Here is a 16,050-nt window from a genome sequence, read left to right as displayed (position 1 = left end):
GGAAGAGATTATATAAGTGTTTAAGTTTTAGTTGAAAATTAGAACACCTAAAAATGTTAACTCCTTTTACTCATATATATAAAAGAAGGCTGGAGCAGTGGTTAGGAGCATGGGCTTTCTAATCAGACAGTCTGACTTCCCATCCTGCCTCTACTGCTTACTGCTGGAGTGATGATGGGTAATTCTTCTTACCAATAATAAAGGGATGATGATTCCTATTTCACAGGGTTGTTGTGAGGATTAAGTAAAAAATATGTAAGTAGCAATCCTGTAAGAAACTCAGTAACTAGTGGATTACTCAGTAAATGATTCTAGGACCATTCATTAATTTGGGAGAGCACAAAACTTATTTGCCTACTTATTCAGTGAAATCAATTTCACATAAACTAAAGAATTGATAGAAGAAATGAAGTTCAGGACTTCCCTGGTGGTGCAGTGGTTAAGAATCTGCCTGCCAATGCAGGGGACACGGGTTTGATCCCTGGTGCAGGAAGATCCCACATGCCGCGGAGCAACTAAGCCTGGGCGCTACAGCTGCTGATCCTGCGCTCTAGAGCCTGCCAGCCACAACTACTGAGCCCATGCGCCACAACTACTGAAACCCACGCACCCTAGAGCCCTCACGCTGCAACTACTGCGCCCATGTGCTGCAACCACTGAAGACCGCACTCCTAGAGCCGGTGCACTGCAATGAGGAGTAACGCCCGCTCACTGCAACTAGAGATAGCCCCCCACACAGCAATGAAGACCCACAGCCCCCAAAAATAAATAAATAAAATTAAAATTAAAATTAAAAAAAAAAAGAAATGAAATTCAAGGAAACATATGTATCCTCTTAGGATTAATAACACTAAAAACAAAAACCGTAAGGGTATAATGAAGGGACTTTCTTGGTGGTCCAGTGGTAAAGAATCCGCCTTACAATGCAGGGGACATGGGTTTGATCCCTGGTCAGGGAACTAAGATCCCACATGTCACGGGGCAACTGAGCTGCATGCCCCATCTGCTGAGCTTGCACGCCTCAACTAGAGCCCACGTGCCACAAGCTATAGAGCCCACGCACCCTGGAGCCTGTGCGCCACAACCAGAGAGAGAAGACCTGCATGCTGCAACTAGAGAGAAGCCCGTGCACCACAATGAAGAGCCCGTATGCCTCAACGAAGATCCCCCATGTACTGCAACAAAGACCCAATAGAGCCAAAAAAGGAAAAAAAAAAAAAAAACTATAATGAAAAATTTTAAAAACCTGTGGTCCTATCAATAGGCCATAGAAGGCAATGAAGGGCCTTTCATTAGGTTAAGGTAGAATAATTAGAGCATTTATAAAAGAATGACTAATGAATTGAAGCACATAAAATATATAAAAATCTGAATTTAAAATGATACTCAGAATTCATCTTTCATCGTGAGAGGTTGCTATGGCATTGATTCATTGCTCTAAAAATAGATAAGTAAAAGGAAGAAAAATCAAGCACCTACCTGCCTTTCCTGTACAGATTATATTTCTGGGTAGTCAGAGAGTTAAGGATAGAAAGTTTTTTCATAAAAGAATTATAATTTATATTCATAAAAAAATACACATTAACAAAAATAAAAGCTGAAGACAAATAGGAAAACGTTCAGTGTATAACAAAAGCCCAGTGTCTTAAATATGTAAAGAGACTTTCCAGCTACACAGTGCCTGATGTTCAATGCATTGAACACAGTGGCTGGTAAAAGTTGGCATTCTAGAAGTCTGTTCAATAATCCACTTTCCTTTTTTTTCTCTTTTCATTAATAAAACATTAATTTTATCCTATATAACTTTAAAGTTTGTATAAAAAGTTTTGGAAATTACTGTAATAATATTATCAGAATTTTAATGCTAAAAAGGACTTGAAAGATCATCTAATTTAATGTCCTTTTACAGAGAAAGCAATTGTTACCTGGATAGATTAGCCAGTAAGTGCAGTTTTTAGTTTAAAGTAACTTTTGTATAAACATTTCCTAGGAAATGTACCTGATATTTTTAAACTTGTAGTTTCCTCAAGTTCCTCAAAGCTCAGAGCTCTTTGATTTTACTTTTGGATTTCATTTATCTTAGAGTACTTTTCTTTTGGCATTTCCTACTCTAGAATTAGATATTTCAGATTTAAAAGTTTACTGATACCAATTTGCAGAATTTTATTTTATTTTTTTTTTTAAAGGCTGAATCATGTCAGGGAGATTTAAGTACATTGGCAAGTGTGGTTACATCATTAGCACACCTTGGAAAAACTAAAGATCTTTCTCCAAATGGTAATGAATTGTCTATGATTGAAAGCTTAAGCAATGGTGATACCTCTTTGTGTGAATTTCATCAAGAAATGCAGACTAATGGTGATGTTTCAAGGTAAGGTCTGTTTTGATCATGTGTCCTTTTGCTCGTGTCCTTTAGTATTTCTTAAAATATGTTTATGTTAAATATTATTTTCAGAAGTTTCAAAAAACATTTCTGTTAGACTTAGAAAACTTAAGGCATAAATAAATTTTAATTGAAAAATTCTATTCAATATAAAGTGTCCAGCAGGTTACATTGTAAACAGTGAGCCATAAGTGAATATGATAAGATTAAAAATGTAGTCATAAAATTCAGGAATTTTTTTTTCAATAAAGATGATAATTTGGGTCTGATTTTTCAGATATCTTAGTTGCCAGATTTTATCTTTTGTGTATTTAAAGTTAAATATTTGTCTTACTCGGCAGTCATGTTCATTTTCCCCACCAATTTCTAGTGATGAAAATAGATTTTAAAAACTTAGTTGAATCAATTACAATTTTAAGTTTACACTTCAGGAGACTCGTATCAGAATTCTACTTTTCCTTCTTTTGGTATTAATACTTAGGATGCAGAAAACAGATTTTTTCAGGCTTTTCTCACACTATTCATTTTCTGAAATATTGAAGAAACTGCATTTAAGAGTCTCAAATAAGTACTTTGTTAAATATGAGATTTTAAAGAACTGTAGAAGGCATTTCATTGTAAAATATGGGGAGCTATTTTGACTAGTTAATTTGTTAATATTAATTATTTGCCATCCTGATCTCAAATTCTTATAGTTCAGATATAGCTATGTTACCATAAGTTTTAAAGTATTCTCTGAATTTTTAAACAAAATTAAAACCTAACTTTGTGTTGTGTGGAATACAATAAAGTCAACATAAGTTCTTGCCCTTGTTTTTCTAAATAACTTCTGTATGTAAAATAAATGGGCTGATACCTTGTAGTATCAAGCGTATAACGTGTAAAAGCATATTTTCATACCAAAGCATAAGAATTTTTCTCCCCTTAAATTACGTAAGTTTTTTTAAAAGACTTTAATTCTCTGGTAAAATACATTAATATAATAATATAGTTTTTCATACTATATATTTGAAGTTTAATTTGTTGCTTTTGGAGAGAGTGAGTCAAAGACATCACTGAAAGAATGCTCAGTGATACACCAAAGTTCTATTTTCTAAACAATTTTTAAGGCCTAAATCTTAACTTCAGAATTTTATATAGAATTTTTATTTTATTGTGGAGATTGGCCAAGCTTACAGCTTCTGATGTCTCCTTATAGGGCATTTGACACTCTTGCAAAAGCATTGAATCCTGGAGAGAGCACATCCTGTCACAGCTCAGTAGAGGGCATGGAAGGAAACGTACATCTAATTGCTGGAGACTCAAGCATAAATTACATCGAAAAAGAGGGGCCACTTCTCAGCGATTCACATGTAGCTTTCAGGGTATATATATATATATATATATTTCATAATTTTTATGTTGGTTACCATTTTGATTTTAACTGTCCTTTCAAAAAATCAAAGTATATTTGTTGTGCTTTTAAAGTCAGAAATACCCCTGATAGAATTTGAGACAGCAGCTAAAACATATAAAATAATGGCTCAATAAAACATCCTGTTTATAAATCATAGTCATTATATCAAATAATGTGTTTAAGAGTATAGAAGTTTGCTTTTAGAACATTTAGATATTTTTTTCATTTAGACTCTATTAAATATAGTTTTGTTGATGGTGGTATTTTTAACTTAAGTATTGACATTTGTGATGTGTTGAATCCACTGGTTTATCCAGTGCCTAGCTACTGCTACTTTAGTGTATCTAAGTACTTTAGTTATCTAAGACCCAAATATTCTGCTTTTACCAAGTAACTACAAAGAACACAATTAATTATATATTGCCCCAATTAGCTAGCTCTCAGCATTATTTTAAGAAGGTTAAAATTATTTAATTCTAACTTTTGGTTTTTAACTTTTTATACTTTAACCACTTGGAGTAGGTACATTTGTAATTTCTTTTTTGCTTCCTTAAATATGTTAATTTATGATGGAAACAATACATGTGGAATACTAGAAACAATGCATGTAGAATATTAGAAAATAACTTTCTGGCATTTGATTTGTCATTCAAATAATATTTGGACCACAGCTATAGAGAGGCTGACCATTGAGGCCCTACATTAAGACCCTGCTGTTTTGACCCCTCCATTTTAACCGCTCTTTATCTTTGCCAGCTCTGAGTACTATTAGCTAATCATATGCAAGTGATTGCAAGTACTTAGGAGATTTCAATTAGCAATGCATAGCAGTCCTGGAATACCTGAGTAGTTGCTCTTAACTTTACTATAGATTATAAATTTCCATGGATTTCTTATGAAAATATGCACAGTTATCAAATAGATATGTGTGCTACTGGCAGAAATAATGAACACAAAATCTAACACTGGCCAGGACTGCATATGATAAAATTTATTCTTTTTTTTTTTTTTTTTTTTTTTTTTTGCGGTATGCGGGCCTCTCCCGTTGCGGAGCACAGGCTCAGTGGCCATGGCTCACGGGACCAGCCGCTCCGCGGCATGTGGGATCTTCCCAGACTGGGGCACGAACCCATGTCCCCTGCATCGGCAGGTGGACTTTCAACCACTGCGCCACCAGGGAAGCCCAAAATTTATTCTTGTAAAATTTGACTTGTAGAAATGGCCCAGAGAAAACTCACAGTGACTTAAATAATAATGGCTGTAATTTGATATAGGCAATAAAGCATATCAGTGAAACCAGTCTTTATGGAACATTTCACCAAAGATAATTTACATGGAAAAAATTAGAAATGTTTTACTCGCACTTCACAAGAACAAATTTTATGGGGGCTGTAAGAACAGGCAGTGGGAATAATCAGTGTCATTCTTTAAAAATTTGTTTTGGACAGGTGAATTGGGGAGATTAGAACTTTTTTTTCCCTTCTAGAATTGGCTTTTTTCCTTCTGTCTTTGACCTGCCATACTCTGGGTATCCTCAGAATTAGCACTGTGAAGTTTCTTGCTCTCCTGAAAGGACAGCTCCTTCTTTCTCTGATTCTTATTTACAGCCTCTTGGGTTTTACTTTTCAGTGAGTTCCCAGCCTTGTACTGTCATGATTAGTTCTATCATTGAGATTTTATGGTCATGAGTTTCAAGCCCTGATATTTATAATCAAAAATTCAGTCCTCTCAGTTGCTGAACTAACTAGCATTTTGTTTCTCTCTGGCATTTTTGTGTACAGTGCAGTTTGCACATGCTTTCATGCACATTCTTTCATTTGAGCCTCACCACGGTCTGTTGAGAAGCTTTGGATTTTTATTGTCGTTTTGTAAATGAGAAGAGATTTGGAGGCTTTCGTTGTCTTATTGAAAGCATTCCAGACATTAAGGAGAAATAGTCTAATATGTAACTTGCATTTTGATTCTGAGGAATCTAGGACAATAGTAATATTTGACATTTTTATTAAACTTTAGTTTCTGGGGTGATTTCATATACTTTATTCCACTTGATTTTTTAAAATCTCCTATACACATAATCAAGGTGGATAGAATTACCATTTAGAAATAAGCGTATGAGACAGAGGTAGGTATTTCTAAAACTGTTCTTCTCTGATGTTCATTATCTCAATATTAGAATCACAATCCTTCTAGTCACCATGTTTGATGTTTGGGAAACATTGTCATTCTCCCCAAACCTCACTACCTTCCATTCCATGACAGAATCCTAACCATTCTATTGTTTGAATTTCTCGCTTCCTCTTCATTTTTACTGCCATATTTCATTCCTTTACAGATTTTTTACTTAAACTGTTAATAGTAATTAACCGTTGCTTCCAGTCTCCTCATCTTGTCCTGTGCACTGGTAGCAGAGTGGTATTTGTTAAAAAAACAATCCAGTTATGCTTCTGTGCTGCCTAAAATTCTTCAGTAGTTTTCCATTGCCCATCGTTTCTCAGACAGGCCTGTCCCTTTCTTGGCCCTTTCTATAGCTCATTCAGTTTCCATTTTATTCCTCTGTTGAGACTACAACACCTAGCTTAGTGGCTCACAGTGAAAGATGCAGTAATATGGTTGCTGAATTACTATGTAATCCAGGGTCACACAGCTAATTAATGATAAGTTGGAAGTATTATAGAATCCAGGTCTGCTAATTCAAGTCAAATGATTTTTAATTTTATTTATTTATTTATTTTTAAATTAATTTATTTTTGGCCGCTTTGGGTCTTCGTTGCTGCGTAGGGGCTTTCTCTAGTTGTGGCGAGCGGGGGCTACTCTTCGATGCAGTGCACGGGCTTCTCACTGCAGTGGCTTCTCTTGTTGTGGAGCACAGGCTCTAGGCGCGTGGGCTTCAGTAGTTGTGGCATGCGGGCTCAGTAGTTGTGGCTTGAGGGCTCTAGAGCACAGGCTCAGTAATTATGGCACACAGGCTTAGTTGCTCCGCAGCATGTGGGATCTTCCCAGACCAGGGCTCAAACCCATGTCCCGTGCGTTGGCAGGTGGATTCTTAACCACTGCGCCACCAGGGAAGTCCCCAGATAACTTTTTAGAAGCTGTATCATTCAGCCTGTTTTCAGAACTGCTAGAAGGGTAATTGCAGACAAGTAATGACTTCTAAAATAGGTAGCAAAGTTTAGTTCATGTCAACACTCTTTTTAAAAATCATCTTAATATAATAAATGTGTATAATTTGAAAAATGTGTTTAATTCAGTTTATAAACCTGATAATCCACAGGCATTTTTGGGAAACTTTAACACCTTTGTAGTAGAAATTCACCTTCTCTGTATAGAGGAAGAAATCTTTGTCTTTTCAGTCTAAAAGGCCTGTTGAATGAATTGTTTCTTCAACTAGCATTGGCTTTCTGATTGATATTGCTAGAGGTATATCTTGCTTTAAGAAAATTAAGTATGTGATAAATTACAAGCCATTTCCTCTCTCTATAAAATAATACAACATGGCAGTCTTTTGAATAATGAATTCTTCTTGTATATACTGCAGGTGGTTTCAGTTTTATGATTAGAGCAACAGAGACTTTGCAACGTTGCCACCACTGTTGTGTAAATCAGGGTGCATCTGTACTTTTAGCCCTTATATCCAGTTTTTACATAAGTATTTTATTTGTTTAAAAGTGATTTTAAACTACTTAGCAAAGGGTAATCTTGTTTTTGCATCTTATTCCTCCCCCCTTAAAACTAGTAATCTTTGGTAAGATTACCCGACTTTTCAGGCTTTTTTTCCCCTACTCACCTTAGACAGTTCTGAAAATGTATGATGGTTCCCAGTTTGTTTTTCATATACTTATGTGCAGAAACTGTTGCATCCTAATAATTATATTTATCATGCTTAATATCTGCTTACCTACAATTCTTTTAAGAATTATCTTAAGTAATGTTATGTTAATTTACTGCTCCAGTAAACATTTCTTAAACATTTAAAAAGTTATCTTTTCATACATGGAATTTCAACTGTCAATTGCCCTGTTGTTTTATTACTTGACACCATTTATAAATAGATAAACCATTTATGGCTAATATTGAACAGAGGAAGTTAATATTTTTAGCATTTTTATCTAACATTTCCAGAGAACTTTGGTATCATTTTGATGAAAACCTTTGATCTGTTTGGCATCGGTAGACACCTTTGAGAATCTGATAAAAGCTATATATGCCTTTCCCAGAAAAATACATATGGACGTATCCACCCATCCTACCATAGAGGTAGCCACAGTTAACTGTGTGGTGTATCTCCTCCTGTCACATATATATAATATAATACATATAAAATGTATATGTATATACACATACTCTCTTCTTAACATAAATTGGGTCATCTACATATTATGCTGTTTTTTCTACGTAGATATCTGTGAAATGTTTTTCCTATGCTATCTCAGTTTATCTTACTAATTTTAATGCCTACAAGGTACCTTATAGCATGATTATTCTTTTCCTTAGAGATAGAAGTTTGGGTTATTGCCAGCATTTAATTTCTCTGTTAAGAGTAGTACTGAAATGGACATCCTTATATGTGCTTTTCTGTGCATGTGTGCAAGTATCTTTCTGGAATAGAGATTTAGAAGTGGCATGGTTAGGTCATAGGATAAACTCAATTTTAAAATTTTGATAGATACAGCCAAATTGCCCTTCACTTTACCAATACTCAGAAGTATGTGTTTCCCTGTATCATCACCTACGCTTGATATTATTGATCATTTTAATAATTTTAAAATAGAAAAAAAAGTTTCTTATGGATGAAATTACATTTCATTTATAACAATAAAAGCTCTCTTTAACAAGATTTTCAAAAATGCTTTTAGAAGTATTTTGATGTAGGATATTTATTTCCAACACATTTAAAATAATTACCTAAGGTCAGCAGTACAGACTGATAGCCTGTGAGCATTATGGCCACAGACACATTTTGTTTTACCTATAGATTAAATGGGGAGATTTTACAAAGAAGCTGCTCTTTGAAGAATTGAAAGAGCTGGTAGTACTGAGCCCAGATTCCCATAAGTTTTCAGTGTGTTGAATTCAAGTCACAGTCATGCCCTTTATCTGGGAATATGCACTTTCCAAATGGCATCAGCAGGTGCACTTCACTCATTATTCTCCTGACCCTGTAAGCATTTGAATTTGTTATCCTCGTAGCCTAAATGAAAGGGACATTTAACAAAAAGGGTTGCTCCTTAAACTGAATTTGTCGTATATCACTGTTAATGAAGGGAGGGAAGGAAAAGACATGTTAGACCAAGACAAAAAGTAATTTTTAAAAAACAACCAGATGTTGTCATGGTTGGTATTGGTTAAGTGGAATTCTGCTTTATCTGAATTTGCTTTGTTAGAAACTGTGGTCTTCTCATTTATCCTAAATCCTGTTTTTAGCTGTAAAATCTAGTGACTTGGATTATTTCAAGATTTGCCTTTGGGTTAATATGTTAGTTATTTGATATGTTAACGTTTAACTTTTTCAAAGAAATGATGATTTAGAATTGTCCGACGTAAGATAATTTATCTCAGTCCCTGTTCGCACTAGCTCACCATGCCATCTCCTATGCCTGAGTACCTGAATGTGCACTACATTGGGGAGTCTGCCTCCAGACTGCTGTTCTTATCAATGCACTGGGCACTTTCGATTCCTTCCTTCCAGGCTCTAGGGTAAGTGTCTTGAAGTCCTTGAATAGAAGTGTGATTTTCTAGCACAGACGTACATTAGGCAAGAACTTTTAGTTTGGGAGGGTTTGATTAAAGGGGGGAAAAATGATATAACATTATAACTTGAAATTTTGTTGTTTATATGATGAATCATGGCAGGTGGTATTTACTGTATATTATTTTTATGTGGAAGATTATCCAAACTTCATAATTTGACTAAGTTAATAATTTGAATGAAGTAAATGCAGTGGAGCTGCTAAATCATGGCCAGCATTTGTAATAGGCCATCTTTGATTGGCTTAAATTAGGGAGGCTCTAGGGATGTCTTGGGGTTGTTGTTTCCCTCCACCACCACTGTTTCAGTGTCACCTCAGGCTTGTTAATAAGGTGCTGAAACTTGTATACACTGAATATGTTTGAAAATAGAATCATGTGGTTGCCCAAAAAAAAGGATAAGAAAATGTAAATTACCCCATACCACCACTGTGATGATTTGGAAGTTTGGTTCTGCCACTGAAGGGCACATCTGTATTCTGTTTGAATTAGATGGTAATGGAAAATGGTCTACTGTAAGAAACCCAAGCTTTATCTAAAGTTTGCCAGATTTATTTATATTGCTTTAAAGTAACTGGGATGAAGAAGCAAAGAGACCATGGAAAAAGTTAAGCCCATAGTTAGAAAAGTATTGTTTGAGTTGTAGAACCTTACTCTACAATATGATTTCATAAACAGTTCAGTTTCATATCCTATACATCTGTTTTCCCATTCGCCAAATAGGAGTAATAACTGCTTATTCTTTATCCTTAGAGAATATTTTGAATATAACTAAAAAACATATCTGAATCATGACTGTAAAAGGCATATATAGAACCCTCCTATAATTTGACTTATTAATCAGTGTTGGATGTACCATGCATTAAATCATGTACTTAAATAATATAGTTGCATAGACTAAAAGCCTGATTTAGAATGGTTAACCTTCAATTTAAAATGATTGATAGCCCTCTCTCTCAAAATAATATTTAACTTTTAGGATTTCTCCAGTCTGCTTAAGAAAAAATCAAAATACAATGTAAATTTACATGTTAACAGTTTATTTATTTTAAAGTATTAAGTGTGATTCCCTAAGCTTGTAACTGGCATACATATGCCTTGAAAAGTAACCTGGTGATATTTTTCATAATAGGCTATCAATTATTATAGTAAAAAACAAAAGGAAAGATGTAGCAGGGAGTGATTTGAATTCCTTGAGTTGGTTATAACACCATTGATCTTAAGTATTTCGGTTAAATTGAGTGTGATTATCCTATAGAAATAGTCCAAATGTTGGAGAAACCAGAAATAAAGCCTGGAGTTTCCAGTTATAATATAATTTTATAGTGGCAGCCACATTTCCCTGTGATCTGTATTGAAAAAACAGTTTCATTGTAACTGCCACGGAACTCTTTGCAAATAGAATTAACTATTGTGTAGCATTTGAAGTCATTAATTGCTACGTAAACTCTTATTTATTATCACTATCTAGATAATTTATAGTTTGAATTAATCAGATGACAACTAAGTACTAATGATGGGAAATTCTTTTATGCTGTAATAAAAGCTATTCTGAGTCTCCTAGAAACTGGCATTGCTTGCATTTTTATCTCTAGATACAAAACTTGGAAACAAAGCCCTAATTTTACAGAGAGAAACAAAGCAACGTTACTCATTTTCTAAAAGTCAAGTTTGTTTTGGTCAGTTTAATGGAGGGGAACAGTAGTTTAAAGAATCTTATACAGTGGGTAGTTAATACTATTTGTATTTTACAATCTTTCTCTGTTTTACAAGGATGTCGCTTTTCTGTTTAAGATTTGTAGTTTCAGTACTTACAGGAATTCAGTTGTTTTTCAGTTCTATCTGCATAATTTAGGTAAGTGACTGCAGTAATAGATTCAGTTGGGGGAAGGGGCACTGGACATGATTTGTCTGGAGTAAAGGCAGCAGTCCTCTTTAACTAGATTCTTGTAACTAAAAGTTGCAAGCTATCACCATTTGCTACAGGAGACTTTACTGAATAATTTAAAAACCTTCCATTAAATGCTAACCCTGAAAGTTGACTCTTTAAAATCCCACTGAAACAGAGTAATGTTTACTATAACTGTTGGTTTGAAACCAGTTCTCTTGCCATATCACTACTTTTCCCTAAGGAAAAAACAGATGCTACCAGGTAAAGTATAATGCCTTGCTTATATAAAGCCAAATGGCTAGGTTGTCCCCAGGTATAGGTGAGTTCAAAAGTCATATTCCTTTATCAAAATAAATAGTATAAACAATGATCTGATCTCTAATTATGAGTACTACATACATATTTTAATGAACATTAACAATCTAGTACAATTGTTAGAGGAAAATACCTATATCTATTTGTGAAAGAAGTTATGTTTACTGTTATGCAACTTATTACTTTTATTTATTAACACTTGCGTTGCACCTGACTACCTCCTCTGCCCAGCTCTTTTTGCTTCTCAAAGGAAAGATGTTTTGAAAATAGGGGTATTATGTGACTACAATAGTCATTTGTTTGTTTTCCCTAACAAGAAAAAACTGGCAGCACACATGTCCTTACACCACAGATATTAGCCTTGAATGGAGGAGGTCTCTGTTGAGAAATTTGACTGAAGCATTTTACTTGCTAAAATTTGTAATGATTTATTTTTTAAAAGCGTAGACTTTAACCACCTCGGTTCAAAATCTGGATTTATTCATTTGCTAGCTCTGTTACTTAACTGAGGCTCCACTTCTACATCTGTAAATTAGCAGAAATGCTTCCTTGCAGGTCATGCTACTTAAGGGAGCTGATCGGTGTAAACTTCTTCAACGCAGTGCTGCTGACAAAGTAGATAGTAAATGCTCATTTTCCTTCATACTCTTAGGAACCTTCTTTTTAAAGGAGACTTGCTGTTTTTCTTTCTGAATGAACTTTGAAGAAACATACTTGAACAATGTAGCTAACTATACTACAAGGATTTTATGTTTTGGATAAAAAAATGTAAATAGAGGGACTTCCATGGATGTCCAGTGGTTAAGACTTTGCCTTCCAATGTAGGGGGTGCAGGTTTGATCCCTGGGCCAGGAGCTAAGATCTCACATGCCTCGTGGCCAAAACACTAAAACATAAAACAGAAGCAATACTGTAACAAATTCAATAAAGACTTTAAAAATGGTCTACATCAAAAAAAAATCTTAAAAAAAATGTAAATAGATATCTTTCCATAATTGATCTCTGTGTTTAGCTCTTTCACTTTTCCTTTGGAAACAAAATAATCCGGTGGTTAATTCCTCAGTTGCCACTTTTCACCTTTTTTCCTTAGGGGTACTCATCCTTTGCACTGATACTCCTTAACGTTTTCTCTGAGTCTTCCTCAACAATGCCAACATATTTTCTTACTAAGAGCTGTAGCACAGGCCATTAAAAACTTTGACTTTTTTAATCAGTTGGCTCTGTTCTTTTTCCTGTCCTTTGTTCACTGGTTGATTACCTTGGTTAGCTGTTTCCTCTTTTAAACTTAAGAATCAGAGGTTAAGGTGAAAACCGAATTACTTCAGACTTTTCCATCATGTTTGCTTTTAACCTTTTCCTCATGTTTGTAAAATGCTAAAATAATACTGATGTATAGCAATATAAAGTAAAACTTTACTCTCCAGAGGTAACTAACTCCACTGTTAAAGTTTGGTTTCCTACCAGATCTTTTCCATGCCACATTCAATCAAATACACAAACACTTACACATCCTATTCTTTGTCTTTCTTTTTACACTTATATAATGGACGTCTTATATCAGCATGTGTATTCTCCTATTCTTCTTAATGGCTACCTAAGTATTCCATTTTATGGATTTATTATAATTTACATATCCCTTATTAGTAAACATTTGGGTTGTTGCTAGTGTTTTGCTGGTGGTCGTGTTATATCCAAAGCTACAATAAGCATTGTAGCATTGTTTATATATATTTTCCTACTTGTGTTAGTATTTCTACAAAATAGCTTCTTACAAGTGGAATTGTTGAGTCTAAGAGGGTATATACATTATAGTTTTTTGGCAGGTACTACCAAATTGTCCTCCAAAAAACTATTCAGTCAGTTTATGCTCATACAAGCAATGAATGAGAATGAATGCTTATTTCCTCACACCCTCCTCAATACTGGATTTTATCCATCTTTTCTGATAAATGAAAATAGTATCTTGTTATCTTTTATTTCATTTGATTTAGTTTGAAATTGAATCTTTTTCTTTTTTTTTCTTTTGTCTTTTTTTGGCCATACAGCTTGCAGGATCTTAGTTCCCCGACCAGGGATTGAACCCGGGCCCTTGGCAGTGAGAGCACTGAGTCCTAACCACTGGACCACCAGGGAATTCCCAAGATTGAAATTTTAATCATTTTTATATGGAGATTTTTTTAAAATTTATTTTTGGCTGTGTTGGGTCTTTGTTGCTGCACACAGGCTTTTTCTAGTTGCAGGGGGCAGGGGCTACTCTTTGTTGCGGAGCGTGGGCTTCAGTAGTTATGGCATGCAGGCTTCAGTAGTTGTGGCTTGGGGGCTCTGGAGCACAGGCTCAGTAGTTGTGGCACACGGGCTTAGTTGCTCCGTGGCATGTGGGATCTTCCCTGACCAGGGCTTGAGCCCATGTCCCCTGCATTGGCAGGTGGATTCTTAACCATTGTGCCACCACGGAAGCCCTGGAGATTGGAGATTTAAAAATACTGATTTTCTCTTCATTTAAACTTTACTTTCAAATAGATTTTGATAGCCAATTTCTTATGGCAAGTAATTCTTCTCAGATACTGAATGGAAATGAGAGATCAGCTTGGAGATAAAATTTCACCTGAATAATTCCCAGTGAGGAAAATTACTTTCTGTACTCTGAAGTTGACAATATTAGCATTTGTTTGAATATATTCAATTCTTAAATAAAGTGTAATGTTGTCAAGGTGGCTATGGTTCTTAACTTGATGAATGATTTATGTTAAACATGCTGATTATCCTATGGATTTATCCTAATTTTAAAGATTTATTAAGAAGAAAAAGGTTTAAGTGCCTTTTATCAGGGTGTACATATTTCCTATAGGATGTTCTTAGCACCTTAAATCTCTTTAGAGAAAGGGAAAAGAAATCTCATTCTTATCTTGTTTATAATAAAGTATATAGTTCTTGGTTTAAAGATTGCTTAATTGGAAAATGGTCGTGAGTTCTCACTTCTGCCTATTCTGTATCCCCCACAATCAGAAATCATTTGCAGATTCATTTTATATGCTATTTACTGTGCTGTTCACTGAGATACAGAAATGAATAAAGGAGTCTGTGCATTCAGTGAGGTTTTAATCTAGTATAGGAGACAGATTCCTAAACCAATAAATTAGAATACCATGAAATAAGTATACAATATAAGTATATTTATGGCACTTAAGGGGTGTGATTAACTATCTTGGGTAGAAGAATGTGATAAGAGAATGTTTCAGTTAAAAAGTGAGCTCTAGGGCTTCCCTGGTGGCTCAGTGGTTGAGAATCCGCCTGCCAATGCAGGGGACCACGGGTTTGTGCCCCGGTCCAGGAAGATCCCAAATGCCGTGGAGCGGCTGGGCCCGTGAGCCATGGCCGCTGAGCCTGCGCGTCCAGAGCCTGTGCTCCACAACGGGAGAGGCCACAACAATGAGAGGCCCGCGTACCACAAAAAAAAAAAAAGTGAGCTCTGGGACTTCCCTGGCGGTCCAGTGGTTAAGGCTCTCCCCTTCCATTGCAGGGGGCACAGATTCGATCCCTGATCGGAAAATTCACATCCCACATGCTGTGCAGTGCAGCAAAAAAAAAAAAAAAAAAAAAGTGAGCTCTGAGTTATATTTTGAGGGATAAATAGGAATTAGCCAGTAAAACAAATTGGGGAAAGCACATTCCAAGAAGGGAGGGCAGCATTTAGTAATTCAGTCATCAGTTTTGTTTTTTTGGTTTTTTTGCGGTATGAATAAATTCATCTTGTTTATTGCTTTTTCTCCAGTGCCTAGAACAGTGCCTGGCATATACTTTATTGTCATGGTCTATTCACATAATTCTTATATTTCTGTCTCATAACAACTCTTTGAGCAAGATATAGGGCATATAGTGTCTCTGTATTTTATATAGTTAAGCAGCTGAGACCCAGGACTCTTATTTGCCTAATTTCAGTCAGTGGATATAGATTTTATAACCCTGGTGGCTTGACTCCTATTCCAGTACTTGTTTTACTTTCTCAAGCTGCTGAGATTTTTTTATTCAGAAACTCAGGAAAAGCCTTCTGACCTTTCTTATCTTTGCTACTCCCAGCAAAATCTTTGGTGTCTCATTTATGGGATACTTATATCTCATCTGAAACATAGAATAAACCAGTTCTCCCAGGAAATTGGTTGGTTATCTATCATCAGATAATTCTAACTGCCCTTTTTAAGAAGGTTTTTTTTTTTTTTTTTTTTGTGGTATGCGGGCCTCCCTCTGCTGTGGCCTCTCCCGTTGCGGAGCACAGGCTCCGGGCACGCAGGCTCAGCGGCCATGGCTCACGGGCCCAGCCGC

General features: G+C 35.4%; 1 protein-coding gene across 4 annotated transcripts in view; it reads left to right on the top strand.

Annotated features, from left to right (window-relative positions):
* The window catches only part of NR2C1 (nuclear receptor subfamily 2 group C member 1), a 45,149-nt gene that overhangs the window by 21,422 nt on the left and 7,677 nt on the right, over window positions 1-16,050 (top strand). For 3 of the 4 annotated variants that reach the window (XM_028490456.2, XM_024127386.3, XM_055085249.1), the window contains exons 8-10: window positions 2,187-2,371; window positions 3,582-3,747; window positions 9,352-9,473. In XM_028490456.2, coding sequence (XP_028346257.1) covers window positions 2,187-2,371; window positions 3,582-3,747; window positions 9,352-9,473 — 473 coding nt within the window. The remainder of the gene's footprint in view (window positions 1-2,186; window positions 2,372-3,581; window positions 3,748-9,351; window positions 9,474-16,050) is intronic. The other variant, XM_024127388.3, reaches the window with a different exon arrangement.

This window comes from Physeter macrocephalus, chromosome 6 (assembly GCF_002837175.3).
Source record: "Physeter macrocephalus isolate SW-GA chromosome 6, ASM283717v5, whole genome shotgun sequence".
In the NCBI taxonomy this organism is placed as follows: Eukaryota; Metazoa; Chordata; class Mammalia; order Artiodactyla; family Physeteridae; genus Physeter; species Physeter macrocephalus.
Note: the sequence above shows the minus strand (reverse complement) of the source record. Positions and strands in the feature narration are given on the sequence as shown.